Genomic DNA, 27668 nt, shown 5'->3' on the forward strand with positions numbered 1-27668 from the left:
GAGCTAGCTGAGGGACAGGTACATTCTGCCTCCTGACATTTGGGTGGCATCGAGCATTTTACTGCCTTGTTCTCCCAATACTCAGGCACATGACAGGGCCAGGATGACTGTTATAGATAGCAATCGTAACTGAAACCCGAGTCTGCCTCGCATAGGACTAGGCCCCGGCGGAGGTGGCATTTCCCTCACAAATGAACAATTGAACTTTAAGATGTGCTCAGGCGCACGGAGGCGAAAGTCGGAAGGCTTTTGGCCCATAGACGCTTCCGTAGCGAGGGGGCGGAGCCCGGAAGGGAGCAGGATGGCGGCTCTGGACAGTGACAGCGAGGAGGACCTAGTCAGCTATGGGACGGGCCTGGAGCCTCTGGAGGAAGGTGAGGGTTCGATGGCCGGCACAGTCTGCGGGGCGCAGGCGGGGAATGCAGCACGTGAGCCCAGCAACAGCTCGGCTTGGGCCTGGGCTTGCTCGCTGTGCGCACAGGAACCCGGTGGGGAGGTGTGTGCTCCGCACTCGCGTGCGGTGTTCTCGGGGACCAGAGGAGGACGCGGAGGGGTGGGAGGTGCAAGAATGACTAAGCAACTTGGATTTGATGGAGGGTGGTCAGGCAGACCCTTGCCGCGCGGGGACACTTGCACCCAGACTTGAAAGCAAAAGAAACGGCCCTGGAAAGATCTGGGAAGAAACACTTGAGATAGGAAATTCCCTAAGTGGGAGCCCGCTTAGCAATCGAGGGACAGTCAGGACCGGTGTGATTGTCACTTGCGATAGTAAGGAGGTGTGTATGTGTGTGTATGTGTTCCTGAGGATGGAACCCATGGCCTCGTGCACGCTAGTCTTGCACTTTAAAACCGAGTTACACATGCAGCCCCAAGAATTAGACTCTGGGTTTTTTTTGTTTGTTTGTTTGTTTTCCAGACAGGGTCTCCTGTAGCTCGCGCTACCTCAAACCCACTATATAGTGGAGAGTGGCCTTGTACTCTTGACCCTTCTGTCTTTGCTTTCCGCGTACTTTGTTTATAACTGTTTGCTATCACGTCCAGCTAGGAGTTTGGCGCACACACACACACACACACACACACACACACACACACACACACACACCACACATATTTGTGTTTTCGAGACAGAGTTTCTCTGTGGCTTTGGAGCCTGGAACTCGCTGGCCAGGCTGGCCTCGAACTCACAGAGATCCACCTGCCTCTGCCTCCTAAGTGCTGGGATTAAAGGCGTGCGCCACCACCTCCTGGGAAGCATATTAAGGATAGGGAAAGACATTAGTGCAGTTTACACAAGTTACACAAGGAGAGATGTATTTTTTTTTTCTATTTTGTTTGAGACAGGGTCTTGCTATCCGCACCTGGCTGAACTCACAAAGATCCTCCTGCCTCTGCCTCCCAATTAAGGGTGTGCATTACCCCTGCCTGGCAGTATGTATATTTTAACCTTGTTAGCTTCAATTTTGAGAATAGCCTGGTTTGGGATGTGCAGAATGAAACCAGGAAATTAGCCAAGAAGCTCTGCAGATGGTAGTTGTGCGGCCTGGACAGCTGTTAAGTATCCCTTTCTATGGGGAGACTTGGAAACGGGGTCGACTGGAATTGCTGGTGAGGTACGGGGTGGAGGTGAGATGAATCAGGTTCTCTGGCATTTCTGGTCAGCTCCACTTAATGACTGGCCTTACCTACTTGGTGTCCACAACCACTGACGGACCTGCGGGGAAGACAGAGGAACCACAGTGGTGGTCCTGGGCCCAGAGGTTACCTGCAGACTTTTGTTGGTGAGGTTTCTGCCACCGCCTTCCATACTGACCACATCCTGTTGGTTATCCTTCTGAGATATTTTCACTGAGACTTTTTCTTACTAATTGTTCTTTTTTGGCAGCTGTGGATATAAGACAGGGCCTTTCCATAGAGCCCAAGCTGGCCTTGGACTTGTTAAGTATTTAGAGCAGGCTGGCCTTGAACTCAGGACAGGACTCCTTTCTTAGCCTTTCCAGGACTGGGATTACAGATGTGCATATCACACAGTCCCATCTATCTTAGACAGTTCTTCTGAGGCAGTCTCACGTAGCCTGGGCTAGCCCTGACTTGCTGTGTAGTTTGAGCTTCCCCCGCTACACCTCCCAAGTGCTGAGATTGTAGGCATGTGCTGCATGCCCGATTTATGTGGTGCTTGGGTGAAAGCGGGCTTTTGTGCATGCTAGGGAAGCTCTCTACATCTGAGCTACACCCCCAGCCCAAATAGTTCTATTTTTATAAGGTTTATTTACTTATTATGTATACAGTGTTCTGTCTGCATGTATGCCCTGCATGCCAGAAGAGGGTGCCAGATCTCATTACGGATGGTTGTGAGCCACCATGTGGTTGCTGGGAACTGAACTCAGGACCTCTGGAAGAGCAGTCTTCTCCAGACCCAACAGTTTCAATCATTAGAAATGTTTATGGGATTCTGGCTCTCCCCCTCTGCTCTGCTGACCAAGGAGGAAAAAGGCTAGTCTCTGGACAAGTTCTTATATGTTAGAAGGTTGCCCTTGAGTTTCCTGAGACATCTGTTTTACACCCACCACCCTCAGCTCTGTAATAAACGTCGTTTAAAGTCCCCTTGGCCTTAATTATAGAGTTCCCAAGCTGAGCAGGCTGTGGAGTTAACCAGGGTCATCATGCCTGTCTCTAATTCTAGACTGTTCAATACAACTAAGGTCACATTAGTTTTACTGGCAGGTACAACACCCTATGAACATAAAGAATCGGTTGATAAAGATCTTTGACTAGAGGCATTTCAGACTTAGTAAAGAAGAAGCTCCCAGGATTTGCAAGCGCTAAAATATGGGATGTTGGCTCTTATCCTGCCCAAGTTCACAGAGAAGCCAGAGAGGAGAGAGATGGTTCCTGTGAAGGTTGCTTAGGCCGTAGCGATGGCAGAAGAGGGCAGGGGTCATGCGCGCACAGCTCGAGCCATGTTGAACATCCATTCATATCATTTCTGCATTTCTTTGAGAAGAGGTTTGCTGTTGAGCCATCAACTGTTTGACCTTGACTTTTCTATTTCTCCCTAATTTTAAGTTGTGTTATTATTACCGTGGGGTGGTATGCACATGCCAGAGTTTGGGTGCAGAGGTCAGGGCACAGCTTTGGGGAGTCAGTTCCTTCCTACTGTGTAGGTCCCCGAGAGTAAACTCAGGTTGTCAGCCTGGGCATCAGGTGCCTTTGTCCACTGAGGCTCCTTGCCAGACCCTCCGATTCTTCCTGTTTTTAACAGAAGTTAGAAATGAAAAACTGCTCCAACCATGCTTTTGAGGTGTAAGGAAAGGACATTGAATTGTAGGCTTTTCTCTAGAAACATTCTTTTTTCTTTTCTTTTTTGGTTTTTTGAGGAAGGGTTTCTTTGTGTAGCTTTGGCTGTCCTGGAACTTGCTGTGCAGACCAGGCTGGCCTTGAACTCACAGAGATCCACCTGCCTCTGCCTCTCAAGTGTTGGAATTAAAGGTATACATCACCACTACTTGGCTAGAAACATTACTTTCTTTATTTTTTAAGCTTTATTTTGTTATTTATGTATATGTGTGTCTGTGTGGGGAGGGGATCTAGAAACATTTTTCTTAAAAAAAGATTTATTTTATTATTTATGCATATGTGTATCTGTGTGTGTGTGGAGGGCTGCCACAATAGGACATTGGATCTCTTGGAGCTTGATTTACAGGCAGTCGTGAGCTGCCAGATGTAGGTACTAGGATGCAAACTTACATCCTTGGGAAGAGCAGCAAATGCTCTTAACTGATGAGCCATCTCTCCAGCCTCTCTGGAAACACTCTGTAAGTCCTCAGTGTTTGAAGCTTTAGAACTTTCTCCGCACGCCCACCCCTCTCCTTGCCTTCTGCCTTCCTTCCAGGGAACCCAAGGCCTTCCACACACTGATCCCCCCCTCTCCCACCGAGCTACGTTTCAGCCCCCGATGCACTTTGAAGTTCCGGCTGTGCTTTACAGTCCACCTAGACCACTAATCACTCTTCCTCCCGCTTTGAAGCTGTGACAGGCCAGATGAACTCTGCTGGAGAACTGGCTCCTCTGACTTCATTAAACCCTAATTAAAGTCTCTGGTCCTGACAGCAGGGTTTATTGGCTAAGTATTAGCTAGGGAGTTCAGTGACGTATTGGGAGGGAAGATGTCATCAGTACCTACCAACCTACTCTTCCTTAGACACTATCCCCTCATTCTAGAATTCTCCTCTTCAACCCTCCTAGATGGATTCATGGATTCATTTTAGGGCATTTCTCCTTCTCCTCAGTGCTGTGACTATCACCCTTTAAAGTCACCCACCCTTCCCTCAGCACAGAGCACATCACAGGCCCCATGGCGCCCTGCTCAAGGACCTTGTGCCATCTGCCTTTTCTCTGGCTGCATCTCACCCTGTTCTAGTGCGACTGGACCGTCTCCTTATACCAGACATCTTGTTCTTGTTTTGTGTGTGTGTTTGTGGGGGGAGAATGCTGTGGATGAAATCAGGCCTTTATGCATGCTAAGCCTGAATTACTCTGTTAGGGCTCCTTTCTCCCCAAGTCCAGCGCTGCCCTGTTAGACCTCCTGTCCGCTGATAGAAGCTAAGGTTTCTGTTGGAATTGTGTCTCTACCTGCAGCTAACAACATTCCGCTCATCCTGAGGGCCTTGACACCGTCAGACCCCTGCGCACAGGGCTGTTGGGTTCCGTGTTTAGCTTTTTCTACCAGAGTCAAGAACTGGGTTTCCTCCAGCTGTGAGGCTCTCGTGGAAATCTAGCTGAGGAATAAGTAAGGAACAATGTGGGTGGTATGAGATCTGGCTCAGCTTTGTGCTGATTAACCGTGGACCTTGGGCAGTTCCTTAATCAGTACCCTTATCCAGGTATGATTAATGAAGCAACTTATCGGCTCCTGATAAGCGAGGAAGTAAGTCACTGTTATTAGTGGCCATGATTACAGTGTGGCTGACTAAAGTATCACCTCCTCTCTAGAGTTTTCCCATCACCCTGGTTAGAGCTGGCACCATGTCCCCAGGAGTTCTATGGGCCCTGGTTGGTCACACCAGTTGACTTTCATGATAGCCTCCACGGGTCCCACTTAGCTGTCTGAAGATATTATCCTCCCTTCCAGGTTAAGAAGCCTGCATGAATTGCACCCTGTCCTGGCAGAAAGGCCTTCTTTCACCTGAGCTGCTGCTTGTTGTCCAGGTGGGGGAGGGGAGGCAGTCTGCCTCAGATGCTGCTAAATATCCCATAGCACTTGGGACATCTCCCCACAGCAAAGATTCACGAAGAACAAACTGTCAGTAGTGCTGAGATTGAGAAATCTGACCGGGCCAGGAACCATGCCAGGGGCACACAAGGCGAGGAATGTGTGCGCTAATTTTTTAAGAAACGGAGAAATTTGTTGTTGGGATTATAACTCACGCGGCAGAGCGCTTTCCTGGCACACTTGAAGCCCTGAGTTATCCCCAGCACCACATAAAGCCAGCAAGGTTCACGTTCGTAGTCCTAACCCTGAGGAGGTGGAAGAGGAAGGGTCAGAAGTTCAAGGTCATCCTTCGCCAAGTTTTAGGGGTCATCCTGGGTACTTGAGACTCTGATTTTGTTTTTGTTGTTGTTTTGCTTTTTAAAGAAAACAAAACAAATGAGGAAAGTAGACTGGGATGGCCTCGAACTCATTGAGATCCGTCTGCCTCTGCCTTCCTGAGTGCTGCGATTAAAGCGTGCACCACCACTGCCCAGCTTGTAGTTCAAATAAAAAAGGCACCATAGCTAGTATTAACTGAGTCTTGCTATGGCAATGCATTATACATGATTTATTTGTTTATTGGTGCTGAGGATGGAGCCCAGGGCATCTTTCATCCTAGGCAAATGTTCCATCTCTGATCTATTACTTGGTGATGTTTAATTCTTGTTGCTTCCACAAAAGGAGGGTTTCTATTATTACTCAACTCTTATAGTTTTAAAAGCCAAGCTCTAGAGAGATTACATCCTTTGCCCAAGACCACAAAACTAATAGTTGTACAGCAGGAGGATTTGAACTCAGACCACCTGGTCTTTTTGTATAGTTTCCTTTCTCTCTTTTCTTTTCTCCCTTCCTTTCTCCCTCCCTCCCTCCCTCCCTCCCTCCCTCCCTCCCTCCCTCTCCCTCTCTCTCTCTTTCTTTCTTTTTCTTGGTAGGGGATTGGGATGGAGTGGTATGGTTTTTGAGACAGGGTCTCATATTAGCCCAGGCTGAACTCAAACTCACAGAAATCCTGCTACCTCAGTCTCCCAAATGCACCTCTATGCATGACTTTTTGTTTGTTTTGTGAGACAAGGTTTCTCTGTGTAGCTCTGGCTTTCCTAGAGCTCACTGTGTAGACCAAGCTGGATTTGAGCTCACAGTAATCCACCTGCTTCTGCTTCCAGAGTGTTGGGATTAAAGGCATCCACCACCACCACCCAGCATGCTTGACTTTTTTTTTTTTTTTTTTTTTTTGAGTCAGGGTTTCTCTGTATATCTCAGGCTGTCCTGGAACTCACTCTATAAATCAGGCTGGCCTCAAACTCACAGAGATCCGCCTGCCTCTGCCTTCCTGGGTGCTGGGAGTAAAGGCATGTGCCACCACCACCAGGCTATAGTTGGCTTTTTAATTAATTAATCTTAATTAATTAATAACTACTGGTTTGTTTGTTAAAAAGTAAGAACTGGCTAGGCCGTGGTAGGGCACGCCTTTAATCCCAGAATTTAAGAAGCAGAGGCAGACAGACTTCTGTGAGTTTGCGGGCAGCCTGGTCTACGAGAAAGAGTTCTAAGACAGTCAGAGCTATTTTACTTAAGTCATGGATATACCAAGCCTTTGGCAATACTGCACTCATGATACAAATGCTAATAGCAAGACAGCAATAGCAATGCTAGCCAGCATTTTAAAGTCCTTCCTGGGTGTCCTTCCTGCTGAGCCCCTCACAAGCAGTATCTAATTTCATACATGACTTTGAAATAGCTACCAGTGTCTGTGACATTCTCTAGCACAGAGTGCTCTGTCTTACTTCAGCAGTACGTGGATTACAGGCCTGCTCCTGTACCCAAGTACTAGTGGCATTCACATTTTAAAGCTGGGCAGCTAAGGCATAGAGCGGTTTAGCTGACTGAAGTCCAGCACTCTTGGTGCTGGAGGAAGGGTGAAGTTAGCTTCTGAGAGTGTGGGACTTTGTGACCATGCCCTTAACTGACCACAAACCTGCTTCCTGTTCCAAATGTTTGTGGACCTACAGGTACATGCCATCACAGCTAGATTCCTTTTACATTTTAAATAAATTCAGAACTTTGGAGTTATAAGCAGCAGTTTGTCATAACACCTAAAATTTGAAGCCTAAGGCACTTTTGCCCACATGGTAGAATGAGAAAATTGACTTTTAAAAGTTGTCCTCTGCCAGGCATGGTGGTGTATACCTTTCATCCTTGCACTTGGGAGCGAGGCAGGCAGATCTCTGAGTTCAAGGCAAGCCTGGTCTATTGAGTTCCAAGACGACCAGGACTACACAGAGAAACCCTGTCTTGAAAACAAAACAGCAAAAACGGAAAGTTGCCGTGACCTCCACACACACTCCATGGCCTGTGCACACACAGGCAGAATCATACTCCATGGCATGTGTGATATGCAGGCACACATACTTCACGGCACACACACACTCCATGGCAAGTGTGCATCCATAGACACACCATATCACAGCAAGTGTGCACACAGGCATACAGTCCATAGCATGTGTGCACACAGACACACACACACATCAATTTAAAAAGAGCACATTCAAGCCGGGCGGTGGTGGCGCACGCCTTTAATCCCAGCACTCGGGAGGCAGAGGCAGGCGGATCTCTGTGAGTTCGAGACCAGCCTGGTCTACAAGAGCTAGTTCCAGGACAGGCTCCAAAACCACAGAGAAACCCTGTCTCGAAAAACAAAAAAAGAGCACATTCATGACTAAGTGGAGATTTGCGGATGTGAAGGAAACTCCTAAGATTAGAGGGAAAGGGTAGAAACTGGAGAGAATGTTCTAGAGTCAGAGATGGTGTTCCAGAAAAGGCACAGAAGTGTTCCTTTTCAGGATCGGGGATATATCTCCGCAAAATACATGCTTAGCATGCAGGAGGCCCTGGGCCCCAAACAGTGCTCCTACTGTCAAAAAGCTCTTTGTGTCACGTGCCGCTCCAGCGTCTCACCCCCTCTGTGGCTCTCCACTCCATCTCTGCCTCCCCAGCGCTGGCTTATAGATGTCCACCTTGTCTGTTACACTGGCACTGGGCCCTGCACAGCAAATGCTACCCACTGAGCCATCTCTCCAGCCTGAATTTGGATTTTGTAATGAAATTTAGTAGGAGAAGCAGAACGTTTTTATCTTTGGTGTGCTGTGTGTGTGTGCATGTTTATATGTGTGAGCACATGTGTTCCCTGGCATGAGTGTGGTGGACAGGATAACCTCAGGCGTAGGTCTTGGCCCTCCACCTTGTGAGACAGGCTTTCCTTGTTTGGGGCTCCTGTGCGCATCAGGCCGTGGACTTCCAGGGATCCTCCTGCCTGCAGAGGAATCCTGGGATTGCACACACGGGACAGTACATCTGGCTTTGTGTGGGTGCATTAGGCGCCCATCTGTTGCTGTGATGAACCATGACCCAAAACAACTTGTAGAAGGTCTTATTTGGGTTTAGGGTTCTAGAGAGAGGGTCCATAATGGCAGGGAGGCATGGAAGCAGACCGCTAAAGCCTGAAGCCGAGAGAGCCGACTCAACAGCAAGCACAGCTGCGGGAGTGAGCAGGAAGTGGGGGGAGATTATAAATTTTCAAAGCCTGCCCCCCAGTGATGTCCATCCAGCGGGGACACAAGGGCACACCACTGCTACCACTACCTCCACCATAACCTCCTCCTCTCCCCCACCCCATCCCAAAGACCAGGTTTCCTTGTTTAGCTCTGACTGTCCTGGAACTCACTCTGTAGACCAGGCTGGCACTGAACTCACAGAGATCCATCTGCCTCTGCCTCCCTTGTGCTGGATTAAAGGCATGCACCACTATGCTTGGCAAGGCCATACCTCTCAAAGATGCCAAAACCTTCACAAACACTGCTACCAGCTAGAAACCAGATATTAAAATACATGAGCCCGTGGGGGACATTTCTTATTCCAACCACCACAGTGATTTCTGGGAATGCGACCTGAGCTGGGGTTCTCACGCTTGTATGGCAGCCCCCTGCCCATAAGCCGTCTCCAGGCTTGGACATGCATCCTTTTTTTAAATTTAGATTTATTTATTTTATGAAGGTTTGCCTGTGTGTATGTATATATACTATGCATATACCTGGTGCCACGGAGGCCAGAAGAGGGCATCAAATTCCCTGAAACTGGAATTACAGATGGTTAGGAGCTGCCATGTGGGTGCTGGGAATTGAACTTAGGTCCTCTGCAAGAGCAGCCAGTGCTCTTAACCCCTGAGCCATCTTCCAAGCTCCCAACTTGGACATTTTTGTTGCAACATATTTCTTAAGAGAATAGTTTATTTTATAGACTACAAACTAATAAAGTCTAGAAAGAGCAACTTCATATAAATGGTAATACATGGAGTTATAAGTGAGTAGCAATTCATTATGTCTAAGAAGTGACATTTTCCCTAAATTCTCTCTAACTCAGCATAGCCTCCTCTCTTTTTTCATTATTTGTTTTCCAGGTGAAAGACCAAAGAAACCCGTTCCTCTTCAGGACCAGACTGTCAGGGATGAGAAAGGAAGGTATAAACGCTTTCACGGCGCCTTTAGTGGCGGCTTCTCCGCAGGATACTTCAATACTGTCGGCTCTAAAGAAGGTACGGTGCTGCAGAAGCCAGAGGAACTCTCAGGCATGATTGCTAGGGCTCAAGATTTCCACTCCGAGGTTTGCTTTGTGTAGCTCAGGCTGCCTCCCGTGTTCTGGGGTGACAGGCATGGCCTACCATGTCCAGATCCCCTCCCGGCTTTACAAAATAAAGTTTAAGCCGGGCGATGGTGGTGCACGCCTTTAATCCCAGCACTCGGGAGGCAGAGGCAGGCAGATCTCTGTGAGTTCGACCCTGTCTCGAAAAACCAAAAAAACAAACAAACAAACAAACAAACAAAATAAAGTTTAAGCATTCTGGTGCACACACCATAGAACACAGGAATGTTCTGTGAACATCTGAGGTGCTCCCAGAGTTGACCTAAGTGCTGTTGGAAGTGAAGAGCTTTCCTTCTACATTATGGGAAATGGGGAGATTCCAGCAGGTGACTAAAACCAGATAGTGACTTCCATTTCTTCTGACTTTGCTCTAAGTGCCCTCAGGCCTACTCTCAGCTAATCACTGCCTCTGACTCCGTGACTAAGGACAGGTGTCACAGGGATTTTTGCAGACAAGGCAACCGGGGGTCATAGAGGTTAAGGAGCCTCAGTAACATCAGGACTACCCAGGAACCACCTGCCACAGGACTGTAACACACCGGCTACTGCCTGCTCATGACCTGGAGAAAAAGAAATTAAAATGGCACACTAGATAGTCTAATTAATTCTGTATTTAAAGTAGTACACCTTCCTCCCTCCCCTCCCCTCCCCTCCCCTCCCCTCCCCTCCCCTCCCCTCCCCTCCCTCCCCTTCCTTTCCCTTCCTCCCTCTCTCTTTTTTGAGACAGGGTTTCACTATATCAAGCAGGTTAACCCAGAACTTGCTATGTAAACCAGGCTAGTCTTAAACTCACAGAGATCCACTTGCTCTGCCTCCTGAGTGCTGAGATTACAGGTGTTCTTCATCACCCAGTTAACTTGAATGAGTTTTTTCCATTTATTTATTTTTGTTTTTTTGAGACAGAGTTTCTCTGTGTAGTCCTGGCTGTCCTGGAAAACCCTCTGTAGACCAGGCTGGCCTCAAACTCACAGAGATCCACCTGTCTCTGCCTCCCAAGTGCTGGGATTAAAGGCCTGTGCCACCACCCAGTTAACTGCTGGGTACAGAACCCAGGACTTCGCTGCAGAGTAAAGCAGGCATTCCATCCCTGAGCTGCATACCTAGTCCCCAAACTGTCATGAAGGAGGAACACCACAAACTTGAGGCTAGTCTGGTCTACTGAGTGAGCTCCTGGCTGGCCAGACTCCATCTTAATAAACAAAAGCAAACAAACAGCCGATGAAATACTGTCTAGGATCGTAATGGTCAGAATTCCTTTCCTTCCAGGATGGACACCTTCTACCTTCGTGTCTTCAAGACAGAACAGGGCAGACAGGTCTGTTCTTGGACCTGAAGATTTTATGGATGAAGAGGTGGGTCAGGCAATGACACGAGTGTCCTTGGTTGTGGCACCTTCCCTCTGCCCAGAAAGCGCAGCAGAAGCTTTCCTGCTCGTCCTGAGGCTTTTGCTTGTAGATGTTCGCGGTGCAGTGTCCTCTGCACCAGTGACTTCTCCATCACTCAAGTCGTGTCATGCTGGGGGCAGCGGGACAGTCTCTGAAGTCAGGAATGTCATATATAGGCAAATGTCCTTGATAATCTCCAGTTGCCCTAACAGCATCCATGGTGCTGAGCCTGTGGCTTTTCACAGTCACCCAGAAGCTTCCCATGGTTTACAGAACTGAGAGCTAGGGTAAATCAAACTCCCGGGACCTTAAAACCTAGGCATGGATTCAGCCCTGAGCACAGTCAAGTACAATGCAACAGTAAGCTATACGCTACCAGGAGGAAAAGGAGGCCTTTCAAAACAGAACAACTGAGTCTTGCTATGTAGCTTAGGTTGGATCTGAACTTGCAACCCTTCTGCTTCAGCCTCCCCTGTAGGATCACAGACAATTGCTACCATATCTGACTTCTCTCTCTCTCTCTCTCTCTCTCTCTCTCTCTCTCTCGTCTCTTGAAGTTTTTATTATTTATTTAATGAATATAGGTGTTTTATCTGCATGTATGTATGCACATCAGTAGGTCATTGGATTACATGGGGCTGCAGTTACAGATAATTGTTAGTTACTATATGGGTGCTGGGATCGAACCCAGATCCTCTTGAAGAACAGCCAGTGCTCTGAACCATTGAATCTTCTCTCCAGTCCCCAGAGTTCCCTCTCTCTCTTGCATATCTATAGTAAAGTAATCTCTTTAAAACTTTGTTGTATTTGTGTGTGTGTGTGTGTGTGTTAGTACAAGTGCATTTGTTGCATGTGTGTAAATGAACTAATTCTGTTTACTTTTCTTCTTTGGAGGATCTTAGTGAATTTGGGATAGCACCTAAAGCAATCGTTACCACAGATGATTTTGCTTCCAAAACCAAAGACAGAATACGGGAGAAAGCCAGGCAACTGGCAGCCTCTGCAGCCCCTATTCCTGGAGCCACTCTGCTCGATGATCTCATCACTCCGGCAAAGTGAGAAGGGTTTCATTCTGGGCGTCGGTGCTTTGCACACATGTGGTGATCTATCTCAGGGCTAGCTCGGCTACAGGTGCAGATGCTGTCTGCCTGGGAGTCTAAGTGAAGAAGGGGCTTCACGCAGAATGTCTCCCGTGATCACTGCAGTACAATCTCCTAGAGCTCCAGCTACCAGCCAGCCGCTGGGTTCCTAGCTGGAAGGCTGTTAGGAGCTGGGGTGGCTTCCCTTCCCCACCTTCCTCACAGGCCTTGTGGGTTCAACCCTTGTACCTTCCTGTCCTTCCCTATCTTCTCTCCCCTCCCCCTTTCTACTCTTACGTCCTCTCCACCTCCCATTCCCCCCCCCCCCCATCTTCCTTTCTCCTCACCCTCAGCTTGAGGACAATTTTACTAGAGTTTAAAAGATACAAGCCAGGTGTGAGTCCCAGTGACTGTCTAGAGAAGGAGACTGGAGGAGAGAATGAGGAAAAAGCCATCCTCTTAAAGCTAACATGGAGAGCAGGCACACGGTGGGGAGGGGAGCCTTTGAGAAAGAGTAAGGAGGCCCAACATGTTGGTGAAGCCCAAGGTCCAGGGAAAGCCTAGAGGAGAGAAGTTACATTTTCCTGACTGAGCGGGCAGACTTAGGAAACTGCATGGCTGTCACCAGCTTTTGATTTCTGTATACTTTGTCTTCTGCTCCTGGGTGTGTGGCCTAATGTGCTAGCTTCAGACTTTCCTGGTATCCCTGGGCCACAGGCTTCCTTAACAGGGACTGCCCAGAGTTCCTACAGGTCCACAGAGGCAGATGTGTGTCTCTCCTAGTACAGACACGTTCCCAAGCCCAGGCTGGCCCACAGGCCCGTGCCATTGTGTGGTTACTGCAGCATGAACTGGACAGGACAGGCAGAGGTGCTGGGTCAGGAGTCGCCTGTTACTGGTGAAGTTCAATGTTTCCCTGTCCTGTCTAGACTGTCTGTTGGCTTTGAACTCCTAAGAAAAATGGGTTGGAAGGAAGGACAAGGAGTTGGCCCTCGGGTGAAGAGAAAGCCACGCCGACAGAAACCAGGTAAGCCTATTGGCTGTGGCCACTGGTACGGCGCTCATTTGGGTTTGTTTGTTTAGTTTTGTTTTGTGAGACAGGGTTGCAGTATGAAGTTCAGGCTGCCTGGAGCTTTCAGCCTCCTGAGTGCTAGTATTATAGCGATATACCATGACATTTGACTACAGCATTTCATTTTCTTCTTGAGACAGGGTTTCTCTGTGTAATAGCCTTGGCTGTTTTGGAACTCATTGTGTAGACCAGGCTGGCCTCCAACTCACAAAGATCCACCTGCCTCTGCCTCCCGAATGGTGTGTGTGTGTGTGTGTGTATTATTGGGAGGCAGAGGTAGGTAGATTTCTGTGAGTTGAAGTCCAGCTAACAAGAACTATATAGTGAGACCTTTTCTTAAAGAAAAAAAGTTATTTCTTTAATTTATGTCCATGTGTATTTGCCTGGTGAGTCTGTGTGTGTCCCACATGTGTGCAGTGCCCTGGGAGGCCAGAAGAGAGTGTTAACAGGTAGTTGTGAGCTGCACCCACGTCCCCGCATGGGTAACAAGTGCCCTCTCTCCATCTCTACACCATGTTTTTTTTTAAAATATTTATTTATTCATTATGGATACAATATTCTGTGTGTATGTCTGCAGGTCAGAAGACGGCACCAGACCTCATTACAGATGGTTGTGAGCCATGTGGTTGCTGGGAATTGAACTCAGGACCTTTGGAAGAGCAGACAATGCTCTTAACCACTGAGCCATCTCTCCAGCCCTACACCATGTTTTTGAAAGCTGCATATTCCTGGAAACAGACTTGCTGAGTCAAGTGGCATGCCCACAGTTTAAGGTTTTAGGTATAATGCATAGTAACTTCTGGAAGGATTGTACAGTTCACACTGTCACCAGGGGTGTAAAAGTTTGCTTTCCAACCACACCTTACCTGAATCACAGTCATAGTTCAGCATCATTATTTCCTCCTCCTCCTTTTTATTTGTTACTTTAGTGCTGGGGATGGAACCCAGGCCTTCACACATCCCAGGCAAGTACCACATTGCTGCGCTACCCTACACTCCCAGCTTAACACGGTTTTCTGCTTTCCCTGTGCTCTGTCCCCAGCTGTGAGTGAACCCTCAGGAGACAGGAATAATTTCCTCTGGGTCCATGCAGCACACTCTTGGCTCACAGGTCGAGGTGGGCCTGTCATCCACCTGCAACCCTGAGGCCACAGCGTCTTTACAAGCGCAGCTGTGTGTCTCTGCACTTGAGACAGTTTCGGTGACTTGTTTGTTTTAGTTGCTCATGACGAATGCCTTTGGGATCTCTTTCGTAGACCCTGGTGTTAAGATCTATGGCTGTGCGCTGCCGCCCGGAGGCTCTGAAGGGTCTGAGGTATGTTACAGTCGGTGTGCTCTTGTATGATGCTGAGATCTTAGCGTCTCATGCAGGGAATGTAGCTCAGCGGTAGAGCCTAGCATGCACAAAGCCTGGGTTTGATCCCAGTCACTGAGAGAAAACATCTAAACAAACAAACGAAACCATCAAGCATGCTGGTGCACACCAATAATCTAAGTCCTAGGTAGGCTGAACAGAAAGAAAGGTCTAACCTGAGCTATATAGTGAAACCTTGCCTCAAAAACAGTGAGATGGCTCAGAGGGCAAAGGTGCTTGCTGCCAAGTTCACTGCCTGAGCTTGATCCCTGGGATCCATAAGGAGAGAACCAACTCCCACAAGCTGTTCTTTGACCTTCATGTGCATTCTATGGTATCCGTGCCTATGTGCATACATAATTTCTCTCAAATAAATAAGTAAATGTAAAATAATAAATAATAAAGTAAATAATAAAATGCAACAACAAATAATGATCCAGATACCCAAGAAAATAGATAAACAAATAAATAACAAGGTCATAAGCAATTTTGAAAATCTGTTAGATTCCTCTATCATGAAATATACATACCTTAAAGCTGTCATTACATGCCAGCGATACAGGCAGCAACTTGCTAGCACCATAGATATCCCAACTCTTTTTTTAAAAATTTAACTTAACTAATTTACCTTTTTAAAAATTTATTTATTTATTTATTTATTTATTATGTATACAATATTCTGTCTGTGTGTATGCCTGCAGGCCAGAAGAGGGCACCAGACCCCATTACAGATGGTTGTGAGCCACCATGTGGTTGTTGGGAATTGAACTCAGGATCTTTGGAAGAGGAGGCAATGCTCTTAACCTCTGAGCCATCTCTCCAGCCCAATATCTCAACTCTTATTATTTATTGGTTGATTGATTGATTGATTGAGACAAGGTCTCACTGTGTAGCCCTAGCTGTCCTGGAACTCATTCTGTAGACCAGGCTGGCCTTGAGCTCACAGAGACACGCCTGCCTCTGCTGGGATTAAAGTTATGCACCTCCATGCCTTGTTCTTACTTATTTCTTGTGGTGAGGTTTGAAACTTAACTTTGATCTACACTCCTGCCCCTTGTTTTAGATTCTTTTCTTTAAAAAAACTTTTTTTATTTAGTGTATGTGTATACCTGCTAGTCTGTGTGTGTGCAGGTGCCGACCAGCATCAGAAGAGGGCATCAGATCCCCTGAGCTCCAGGCAGCTGTGAACATGCCTGCTGCAGGTGCTGGGCACTGAACTCTGGTCCTCTGCAAGAGCATGCATGCTCTTAACAGTCAGCCATCTCTCCAGCCCATTTAGGGTCTCACGATGGCGCTACTTTTGTTAGTATCATTTCTTCAGGGTTGGGATCTGATCATTCCTGGCAACAGAAACTTGAGTTTGGTGACTGTTCTGTTTGGAGTTAATCACTGCACTCTGAGGCTGTGACGCCCGTAGTGACTCACCGTAATTCCTCCTCACACATGTGAACAGGACGAAGATGATGACTACCTGCCTGACAATGTGACTTTTGCTCCTAAAGACGTCATGCCTGTGGATTTTACCCCTAAAGATAATGTACATGGGCTGGCCTACAAGGGCCTGGACCCCCGCCAAGCACTTTTCGGAAGGCCAGGAGAACATCTGAATCTTTTTGGTGGAGCATCTGAGGGGACCAGCCATCTTCTTGAAGATGTCGGCCTGAGTAAAGGAAGAAAATTGGGAATTTCTGGCCAGGTAAAGGTTTCTGCATTGTACAACAGGAGCAGTGAGAACTAAATACACTTCCCATCTTCAGTCATCCCCATAGTAGGCACTTTGTCCTCTCCTCCCCACACCCCTCTTTCTCTCTCTCTCTGTACTTCTCTGTTTGTTTCTGTTTCAAGACTGGGGCCGGAACCCAGGGCCCTGTGTGCTCTAGACAGGAACTCTTTCACTAAGCCATATGCCCAGCCTCTTCTACTTCCTTGGAGGTCCTTCCTGGCCACCTGTGATGTTTATCTTCCCAGTTCTTCTTTTGCTTTTTTGTTTTTTAAAGATTTATTATATATACAGTGTTCTGCCTGCATGTATGCCTTGCACGCCAGAAAAGGGGTTGTGAGCCACCATGTGATTGCTGGGAATTGAACTGTGGAAGGGCAGTCAGTACTCTTAACCTCTGAGCCATCCCTCCAGCCCCCACCATGCCATCCTAATTTTAATAATGGTGCCCTGTGCTGTGTTCCTGGTGGAAACCCATATTCCCAGCTGGAGGACTGTTTTTTCCCTCCGTGTGGGGCCAAGCAGAAATGACCTTTCCAATGCTCTGCTTTAGTCTATTGCAATCTGGGGCCCAAGATGGCCCAGCAGACGAATAAAGCTGCTCAGTTCTGAGCCAGCCTCCTCTGCTGCTTCACGCCCCGAGTCTCTTTGACTTGGAGGTTGTGTTACTTTTGCAAAGATAGGAGCTTTAACTTGCTCACCTTCTCAAATGGATTCACAGGTTCTCCCTTAAAAGGGAATGGGTCAGTGTGGTGGCACATGCCTCTACTTTGTATACTTGGGAGACAGAGGCAGGTGAATCTGTGTAGTCCAGGCCAGCCTGGACAACATTAGCAAGTTCCAGGCCAGCCAGGGCTACATAGCGAGATATTATCTCAAAAAGGGTTAGTTATTTTGTCTCACTGCCTTTTCTTCTTTGTATGCCTTCTTTATTCTTCCAGCAAAAAATGAGCTTGCTCAGGCTGTTCCCCACCGTGTCTTCAGACCTTGACCATGCTGACCAGAGAGAGACAGACGTGTTTGCCTTTCTCCTTTCAGAGCCCATTTCTGCCTATTCAGTGCTGTGTGGGTGTTCTTCACGTCTCTGCCCGTGCTTGTGCTAGTGGTTACTGCTATGGCTGGAGGATTGTGCCTGTGGCATTCGCTTCTGGTCATTGCCTTCCCGTAGACCCCAGACTCCTCTAACCTGGGCTTTCTGCTCGCGTCTCTCAGTGGGTGTGGAAGTGCTCGTGTGGTCTCCAGAGTCCTGTCTGTCCTTAATGCAGTTTGGTCCTGCAGTGCAGACAGGCCCTACAGCCTGCGAGCTCTGATTGAAACCTTGTGTTTTGTAGGCTTTTGGTGTAGGTGCCCTGGAAGAGGAAGATGATGACATCTACGCCACGGAAACTCTGTCCAAGTATGATACTGTGTTGAAGGATGAGGAGCCTGGAGATGGCCTCTATGGATGGACAGCCCCCAAACAGTACAAAAGTCAGAAAGGTAATCCTGGCGTCCGGACTGTAGGACCCATTGTCGGGCTCTCTGGTGCTGGACTGCCGGACTCTGGAGTAGAAGTTATCGAAGATATACGATGTGGGGCCGGAGTGTTGGCTCGGTAGTTAGGGCACTGGCTGCTCTCGCAGAGAACCTGGATTTGGTTCCCAGCACCCACATAATGGCTCACAGCCACCTGAGAGTTCAGTTCCAGGGGGTCTCTTGGGAGGCACCAGGCACACTCATGGTATACATACATATATTTTGGCAAAACACCCACACATATCAATTAAAAATTAATAATTTAAAAATATGCAGGGTGAAAAACTTTGGAAGCTGGTATAGTGGCTTGCTCTTGTGATTCTAGCACTTGGAAAATTGAGGCAGGAGGATTGCTGAGTCTCACAGTGAAGTCTAGACTTACCTGGCCTGCAGTGTATAGGATATAAGAAAGAGTTGGGGTTTAAGCCACAGTTAAGCCAGCAGTGAAGAGGGGGTGTACTGGGGAGCTGGTCAGCCTGGGCCCAGGGACTGGTGCCGCGTTGTGCTCAGACAGCAGTGAGGAACCGGCAGGTGCCAACTGCAGCCAACTTAAACAGCAGATCAGAAGGCCAGCAGTCTGTAGCACAGCTGAGCTGGGCCTAACCTGCTCCCTGAGCACTTAGAGGGCTCTTGTCTGCATCAGACACGGACATCTCTCACCTACCTTTTTTCTTTTTAGTTACTGTCCAGCAGTGTAGCCCAGGCTGGTCCCAGAGTTGTGCTCTTCCTGCCTCCACTTCCCAGATGCTAGAATTATAGAGGTGATTATCATAATTATTAGTGTCTGTCAACACAACTGAAATCCCGAGCCGGAGTCTGCGGTGATTCAGATCCTGTGCTTAAACTGGTATTCCAGTCTTGCTGCCTAGAAATGGCGCAGGAGAGTAGACAGGATGGAGAATTGGGAGCATCTAATAGAGTCAGTCAGCACAGTGCCCTCGGCTCAGTCCCAGCACCCTCCCATCCCCATGCCCAAAAGATATATAATTTCACATGTTGTAATTATAAGTGTTATTGTATTACAATTAATAGTTATGTGCTGATTTATTATTTGGTATATAGCTAATGTATTGATATGCTGTTGATAATATGTTATATGTTAATTAATTATATAATAATGTAAAATACTAATTATTAATTGAGCATACTCTAGAAACTGATAGAATGAAATTGATAATAGTTATTGGAATTATATCAGTAACCAGTATGTAAATTAACTAAAACCAATATGCAAATCAGTTCACTCTCTGTCTTCAGTAGTTGGTAGTATATTCTAGTCTTCATGCTTATAATATAGCGCCTTTGTCTTGCTGGGCTCCCCAGGAAGCCCGAGTTGCGGTTCCCTGAGTTCCTGGATCTTCCTGCCTGGAAGCACCTCTCTCACATCTGTTTCCTTCAGCTGCTCCCAAGAGTTTGGGGATATTTTGTCTTTCCTTTTTTAATTTGTACATATTCACTGCATGTGCTCTGATTTTCCTTGGCTGAGTGAATCCTCATTTACCCAACCTCCACTGTTGACTGTTAGGATTCTTTTCTTCCAGCAGTGAACGAGGCTGGAATGAATCTTCTGTGTACCCACTCTGCAGAGTCATCTTGTGAATCAGAGGGCCTTTGCCACAGGGTAGTCCGCAGCCAGTGGACTGTCCCCTGCCCCAGTCCCAGGGCGTTGGTCACTATGCTTGCTTCCTTAGTTTGTGGTCTTTATCTGCTGTTAGCATTTCGTTTGCAACAACAGTTTGTCCTAGGGTGAGATCACATCAGACCTGATTGTGTTGCCTGGGAGCCTTATTTGTGCTGTTGCTAAGGAAACTGGGAGACAGCCACCCTGGGGCACTGGTGTGAGAAATGACCCTCACAGTTAGGATTCTTCCTTTTTGCACTCTAGATGTTTTTTTCTGAGAGCTTTAACTCCATAGAAGGACACGAGGTCATTTTCTTTGGTGGAGAGGGAAAGGACGGCTTGATGGGTTTATGCCAGCCGTGTTTTTAGAGGTTTCAAGCCGGAGTCCTTGGGCTCCCTGTGGGGCGAGACACTGTGGTGGTGGCGCCTGTGCAGAAGCTGTTCTTTTGAGGGCCTTGCTCTGAGGACAGTGAGGGTGCTGTCTTGGCAGTTGAGGGCAGCGGGCGAGCCTCCAGGCATTGTGTCAACAGAAGCGTGAGGGCTTGAATGCCATTCTGTCCCTCAGTGCTCCTTCCCCGTGATCTCACCCAGGGCACTGTTTATGCTCTGCAAGATAAGAAGGCTTTTGTCTGCTCTAATCACCTCAACTTCTAGAATTAATCAGTGGCATCATTTTATAGAACCAGAGCGAGATCTTCGATATGTTGGCAAAATTTTGGAAGGATTTTCCTTGGCTTCTAAACCTCTATCTTCAAAGAAAGTAAGAAAACCTTTACATTATTTTCCTGTCTTGGTGCTTATAATGTTTATTTTATTTTAATATGTATATATTCTTTATTTTAATATTTATGAAATTAAGTAATTAATTGAGCTATATCAATGTACTTATGGGAATTTGATATTTGTGCATATTCTCCCTTTAAAACTCTTTAGAAGGAAGCGGGGTGTGGTGGTACACGCCTGTAATCCTAGCACATGGGAGCTGAGGCAGAAGAATGTTCTGAGCCAACCCAGGAAACTGATCAAGATCCTGTTTCAAAAAAGGGTGGGTAGGGGACACACGTCACATAGCTCAGCCAGAAAGTCCTCAAGACATGAATTCAGTTCCCAAGCCCATGTCAGAAAAGCCGGTGTGGTGGCTGTCCTTGCCATCCAGTGTGTGGAGGCAGAAAAGGACAGACTCCAGAGGTTTCCTGGCCAGCAGTAGCGCCTACTTGTCAGGCTCTATGCCAGGGAAAGAGGTGGGGCTGGCGAGGTGGCTCCTCAGTTAAGATCACTGGCTGCTCTGCCAGGGGACCCAGGTGTGATTCCCAGAACCCATGTGGCAGCTCACATTTGTCTGCAACTCCAGTTCTTGGGAATCTGACTCCCTCTTCTGGCCTCCAGCACCAGACACACATGTTGTAGTGCACAGACACACAGGCAAGACACCAAGACACATTAAAAAAAAGAAAAAAGACATTTCTATTAACAGAGAGGCCAGGCATGTGGCCCAGTGGTTAAATTCCCAGAACCACAAAACAGAGCCCCCACACCCTCGCACTGTGGTAGAAGGCTGTTCTGTTACTTTCAGATCAGCTTTGTGTTTTGGGACTACTGCTCAGAGAAGAGTGCTCGCCTACCGTGTGCAAGTAAACATCCCCCCCTCATACCCCCCACAAAGTGTTTAGAAATGTAGTAATTCCACTCTGCCCTAGGGAACTAGAAACTCCCAACTGTAAGGACAGGGTGCAGACATCAACACAAGAAAAGTTCTCAGACCAGCCTGCATGTGGGACTGAGTGCTCCACCTGGTGCCGAGGTCAGAGTTGACTTGGTTCCCACTTTCGGGAACTTCTAATTCTGGGAGTCAATGCACATGCAACTGTTAATCTGTTTGTTATACCAAGAGCAAGAGGACCGTTTAGTAGTTACTTAAAATACCTAATGACTGGGTATGTAGTGCACACCTTAATCTTAGCACTCAGGAGGCAGAGAGGCCAGCTGGTACACAGGACACCCAGAAGAACTACATAGTATAATTCTGTTTACAAACAACAACACAAACTCTTAAGGCTTAGGCTGGGCTGCAGCTCATTAACAGAGACTGTGTACTGTATGTGCAAGTTTCATCATCCCCCAAAGAAAGAATAAAACTCCACTTTCTTTTTAACTTTTCTGTTCTACAGTCATCAATGTTTTCAGAATTATAAATTCCGAAATTTCACAGATACATATAAATTTCAGTTTTTGTCAACTTTTCTCTCCCTACCCCTCTCTTGTTCATGCTGAGGTTTGGACCTAAGACCTCATGCACGCGAGGCAAGCACTTTAGCACTGAGCTGTACCGTAGCTTGTCTCTGTCTTGTGTTGGTGATGGTGGAGGGTGGGTCTAGGGGACTGAACCTAGGTCTTGTGCCTGCTCCACAGATGCTGTAACAGCCACGTCCTCAGCTCCACTCAGGGTCTGAATTAAAGATACTTTGAACTAAGAAGTAAGGTCAGGGCAGGAGACTGCCGGGACGACTCGGTGGTTAAGAGCACTTGCTGCTTAATATTGAGGAGTGGGGTTTGGACCCTAGCACTCACAAATACCTGGAACTGCAGTTGCAAGGGGTCCATGGCCTCATCTGGCCTTTGTAGGAACCTGTACACACACTGTGCACACACACACATCCACAAATAAAATAACAAAAAATAAATTTTAGAAAACGAAGGTCCGAAGTTTCACTTTAGAAGTGAACCATAGCCTGAATAAAGAGTTTTGAATGTTTTGAATTTGAAACTACCTAATTTCAAGGTTTTTTAAAAAAGTCTTGAATCACACATTTGTAACGTTTTGTCTTATAGTGGGCTGGGTGTGTATGTGGGGCAGGGCACCGTGCTTTGTGTCTTCTCGTATTTCGTATTTTCCCCATGGGAAACATAAATATTGGCAGTGATGTTTGGAGGGTAGTACCGTCGGGACAGTGGTTCTGGTGCCTTCAGGGACCAGGCTATTGCGCTGCTGTCCCCTTCCCAAGTGTACCCGGGCTGGCCATGTTTTCTTTATGAAGTCTGTGTGATCTTGCAGCCTGGGTTTCCTGACCTTTGTTTTGTCTGGTTTTGTTAAGATTTATCCACCCCCTCAACTGCCCAGAGACTATCGACCGGTGCATTACTTCAGGCCCGTGGTCGCCCCAACGTCTGAGAATGCTCACTTACTTCAGGTGTTGTCAGAGTCATCTGGGAAAGCAGGACAAAACACGGGGACACACAGTAGGCATCAACTCAACGCCTCCAAGCGGGGGGAGTTGCTAGGAGAGATGCCTGTTCAAGGTACGTACGATGCAGGAGACTGAACTTGTTATCCAGTTGGGTTTGAGGTGTCCCCCGATGATCCCTGGTATGAATTCTGTATCCGTAGGCTGTAGGAGCCGTGCCATGGATTATAAACAGCATGTGAAAGTGTACACAGACTTTATTATTATTATTACCTGGTGGTAGTTGTTCTTTTCGCTGCCTCTTTTTTTTTCTTTCTTTTTTTAAGATCTCATGTAGCCAAGGATGGTTTTGAGCTTCTGGTTCTGCCACCTCTGTGTAGGCAGAGGTTGCGTGTTCATTTCCTGGCCGCCCGGATCCGAAATAATCACACAGAAACTGTATTAACTGCAACACTGCTTGGCCTATTAGCTTAGGCTTCTTACTTACTAACCCTTACATCTTAAATTAACCCATTTCTATTATTTTATGTATTGCCACGAGGCTGTGGTTTACCAGTAAGGTTCCAGTGTCTGTCTCCTTCGGCAGCTACATGGCATCTCCTTGACTCCACCTTCTTTTTTCCTCTATCTCTACTTGAAATTCCCTTCTTGTTCTATTCTGCACTGCCATAGGCCCAAAGCAGCTTCTTTATTAGCCAATGGTAATAAAACATATTCACAGCATACAGAGGGGAATCCCACATCAACCTCTGTCACACACTGCTGAGATTACAGAAGTGTGCCACTCGAGTTGTTTTCTTTAAAAATAATTATTTAAGTTTTATGAAAATTTATTTATATGTATATGTGTGTATGTGTGTGCACATCCATGTCGGTACCTGTGGAAGCCAGAAAGGGTGTTGGATTCCTGGAGCTAGAGTTATAGGTGGCTGTGAGCCGCTTGATATGCGTATCAAGTATCTATAAGAGCAGCACCTACTAAGCCATCTCTCCACCCCTCTTTATATTTGTTTGTTTATTTTTTTGAGACTTTATGGGTCTCTCTAGGCAGTCCTAGAAATCGCTGTGTAAATCAGGCTGGCTTTAAACTCATAAGAGGGTCTCCTGCTTCTGCCTCTCGAGTGCTGAGATTAAAGGCCTGTGCCACACTGCGCCTGGCACCCCCCTCTTGTTTTCTTTGTTCTTTTTTTTTGAAAATGGTCTCACATGTAGACCCTCCACTAGTCTAGATTCTTTGTTTTGTTCTATCGCCATGCCTGACACCTTTACTCTATCTGTGTGTGTGTGTGTCTGTGTGTCTGTATCACTATGCCTGACACCTTTACTCTGTGTGTGTGTGTGTGTCTGTGTGTCTGTATCACTATGCCTGACACCTTTACTCTATCTGTGTGTCTGTGTATGTGTGTCTGTGTGTGTGTCCGTATCACCATGCCTGGCACCTTTACTGTATGTGTCTGTGTGTGTGCATGCCACCATGCGTGTATGGAAGTCAAAGGACACCTTGTAAGAGTCAGTTCTCTCCTTCCACTATGTGGGTCCTGGGAACTGAACTCAGATTGTCCCACTGAGCCATCTCACCAGCCTGTTCATTTATTTAGAGACAAGGCCTTAGTCTGTAGCTCAGGTTCGCCTTGAACTCATGATAATCCCGCTTTAGCCCCCTAAATACCAGGATTACAGGTATGAACCATCACTGTTTTTCCACAGCAGGGTGCTCTATAGCTTGAGTGAGAGGAAGGACCTCACCTGCTTCGTTCCCCAGGCCGTGGGCCAGCGTCTCTGGGGAGTTGGTGCGTAGTGAGCTTTTGTGGTATGAGTGCTCAGGGCGAGGACTGTGGGAGCATGACCATAGCCACCTGTGATTCAGAGTCCTCGTCCTGGGCACAGAACACAGGGCTTTGATTGTCTAGGCATTTGCTCTGTCTTAGTTTGTACCCATGGCCACCTGCATTTTTGTCAACTGCCCCATTATGCGAATGTATAGTCCAGAGGGATATATAAATATTGACGAAATAGTAAGCATAAACACTCATCTCTGGATCTGGAGAGATGGCTCAGAGGTTAAGGACACCAACTGTTCTTCCAGAGGTCCTGAGTTCAATTCCCAGCAACCACATGGTGGCTCACAACCATCTACAATAAGATATGTGCCCTCTTCTGGCATGCAATCATACATGGAGGTAGCACACTGTATTGTATACATAATAAATAAAATCTTTAAAAAAGAAAACAAAAAAACCCACTCATCTCTGATTATGTACATCTTGATAGTGACTGTGTACAGCAGGAGGTAAATCTGTTTTTCGTCTCTTGTTATTTTTTTTATCCAGGGTCAGCTACTTCAGTGTTGGAGTTTCTATCCCAAAAAGACAAAGAAAGAATTAAAGAAATGAAACAGGCGACTGACCTGAAGGCAGCACAAGCCAAGGCCCGGAGTCTGGCCCAGAGCGCTTCAATCAGCAGAGCGCAGGCCTCCACGCCGGACCTCACAGCCAGCCCATGGCTCCTGGCCCCGGGCAGTGGGGCAGCCCCCACAAGAGCCAGCAACTTCAAGCCTTTTGCCAAAGAGCCAGAAAAGCAGAGGCGATATGAAGAGTTCTTAGTACACATGAAGAAGGGTCAGAAAGGTGGGTGCTGGCCTGGCTGGGGTGACAGCCTCTCTGTGTTCCTCCTGGTCACAGACTGAGAGTTGAAGCTCCCTAATCGGTCATCAGCATTGCTCGCCTTGGTACAAACAGTGTAAAAGTTTTGGGCCCTCACATTTGACCCTGAAAAGCAAACACGTGGTAGAAACAGTTAAGCCTATAACCCCAGCACTGGGGGGTCTGAGGCAGCAGGATCAAGAGTTCAAGACTGGCCCCAGCTATGTAACAAGTTCTTGTTTCAGTAAAAGACAAAACAAAACAAATTACAGAAAAAGGATAAGGTTTTCTCCCCGAGCACAGGCGTAGTTGGATGGACCAGTGTCCTCGGCCAAGCATCAGTTTTCTAGATCTCTCTGTACCATTAATAGGTAGAAGTCAATGAAAACGTCTTACTGAATCGGGGCTGGAGAGATCACTCAGCAGTTAAGAGCATTGGCTACTCTTGCGGAGGACCCAAATTTGATCCCCAGCACCCACAAGGCCGTTATAACCACCCATAACTCTAGGTCCAGAGGATCCAACAGGCACACACATGGTGCACAAACATGCTTGTAGGCAAAACATTCATACATGGATAGTAAGATGAACCTGAAAAAAGAGGAGCATCTTATGAAGGACAGGGTCATACTGCCCGGAGGTAGCTCCCAGTGCACTCTGTCTCCAACAAGAGTCAGGACATTTGCCCCGAGGAAGTGCACAGCACAATGTGTCCACCTGATGCTGTCCCTCAGAGACCATGTTTTCCCGGGAGTAAAATGGTGCCTCATTCCCCGTACACAGATGCTCTGGAACGATGCCTGGACCCTAGCATGACAGAGTGGGAGCGAAGCCGCGAGCGGGAGGAGTTTGCTCGGGCAGCCCAGCTCTACGTGTCCTCCCACTCCACCCTGTCCTCCAGGTTCACTCATGCCAAGGAGGAAGACGACTCCGATCAGGTTGAAGTTCCTCGAGACCAAGAGGTCTGTCGCCATCTTGTGCCTACCTGGTGAATTTTATTTTGTGTTTTTGCAGTTGTAGGAATTGAATTGAACCCAGGCTTGCATACGTGTTATGTCCACAGTCTAACACCAGGCTACCTTCCCAAGCTCTCTAGTCAGTTTTAATTTGTGTATGTAATTTTATGTGGATGTGCAAGTGTGTCTTAGGTAATTTGATGTATATGTATATATGTATATGTGCATATGTGTGCATGTAGAAGCCTAAGGTCAGCATTAAAATGTCTTTCTCAATTACTCTGTAATTCGTGTAGTTTTCTGTGACAGGGTCTCATATAGGCCAGCTGGGCTAGAATTCCTGTTCGTCCTGCTTCGGCCTTCCAATTGCTGAGATTATAGGTGTGAGCCACCAACCACATCTGACTTCACCTTGTTTTTTTGAGGCAGGCTCTGAACTAGGAGCTCATTGATTGAGCTGGGGGGCTAGCCAGTAGGCTGCAGGGGCCCACCTGTCTCCCCTGCCCAGGGCTGGATTCTGGACACAGGCTCTTGTACCCAGCCTTTACATGGGTTCTGGGGATGTGAACTCGCTCCCTCATGCTAATGTGGCAAGCACTTCTGACTAAGCCATCTGCGCAGCCCTTCCTAGTAATTTTAAAATTAAAAACACCATGCACCTAAATAATTTAAATCAGTGAGAAGAGAAAAATGCACATAGCATAGTAGAGTAAGAAATGATTTAATGTTTAGCTTATGAGATATTAAAGCAGTGAACAGTGTAGCAACACAAACTCTTTGATAGTTCAAGTTTATTTATTTATTTATTTATTTTTGGTAAGTACAATGGTATGAAATTTAGTGACATATATATATATATGTATATATATATACACACATATATAATTTTATATGTATGAGTGTTTTGTCTTCATGTATTTCTCTGTACCACATGCGTGCTTGGTGCCCTCAGAGGCTAGACAGTGTTAGATTCCCTGAAGTATAGTTCTAGATGGTTGAACCATCCTGGTGCTAGGAATCAAACTTGGGTCCTCTGGAAGAGCAGCCATTGTTCTTAATTACTGAGCCATCTCTCCGGCTCTGACCTTTTCTTGTTTGTTTGTGTTTGAGACATGGTCTTGCTATATAGACCAGGCTAGCTTGGAACTTGCTATGTAAACAAGTCTGCTTCATATCATAGAGATCTACCTGTCTCTGTC

At 47.1% G+C, this 27668-nt stretch overlaps 1 protein-coding gene across 2 annotated transcripts in view; it reads left to right on the plus strand.

Annotated features, from left to right (window-relative positions):
• The first annotated feature begins 273 nt into the window (after window positions 1–273).
• The window catches only part of Gpatch1 (G-patch domain containing 1), a 42545-nt gene continuing 15150 nt past the window's right edge, over window positions 274–27668 (plus strand). The window contains exons 1-12 of one of the 2 annotated variants that reach the window (XM_075984453.1): window positions 274–374; window positions 9702–9836; window positions 11210–11295; window positions 12231–12383; window positions 13337–13434; window positions 14736–14794; window positions 16287–16529; window positions 17885–18032; window positions 20370–20449; window positions 22782–22986; window positions 25202–25498; window positions 26297–26475. In XM_075984453.1, coding sequence (XP_075840568.1) covers window positions 345–374; window positions 9702–9836; window positions 11210–11295; window positions 12231–12383; window positions 13337–13434; window positions 14736–14794; window positions 16287–16529; window positions 17885–18032; window positions 20370–20449; window positions 22782–22986; window positions 25202–25498; window positions 26297–26475 — 1713 coding nt within the window. In that variant the 5' untranslated portion in view covers window positions 274–344. Of the gene's footprint in view, window positions 375–9701; window positions 9837–11209; window positions 11296–12222; window positions 12384–13336; window positions 13435–14735; window positions 14795–16286; window positions 16530–17884; window positions 18033–20369; window positions 20450–22781; window positions 22987–25201; window positions 25499–26296; window positions 26476–27668 lie in introns of both variants that reach the window. The other variant, XM_075984447.1, reaches the window with a different exon arrangement.

Source organism: Microtus pennsylvanicus, chromosome 1, assembly GCF_037038515.1.
Source record: "Microtus pennsylvanicus isolate mMicPen1 chromosome 1, mMicPen1.hap1, whole genome shotgun sequence".
In the NCBI taxonomy this organism is placed as follows: Eukaryota; Metazoa; Chordata; class Mammalia; order Rodentia; family Cricetidae; genus Microtus; species Microtus pennsylvanicus.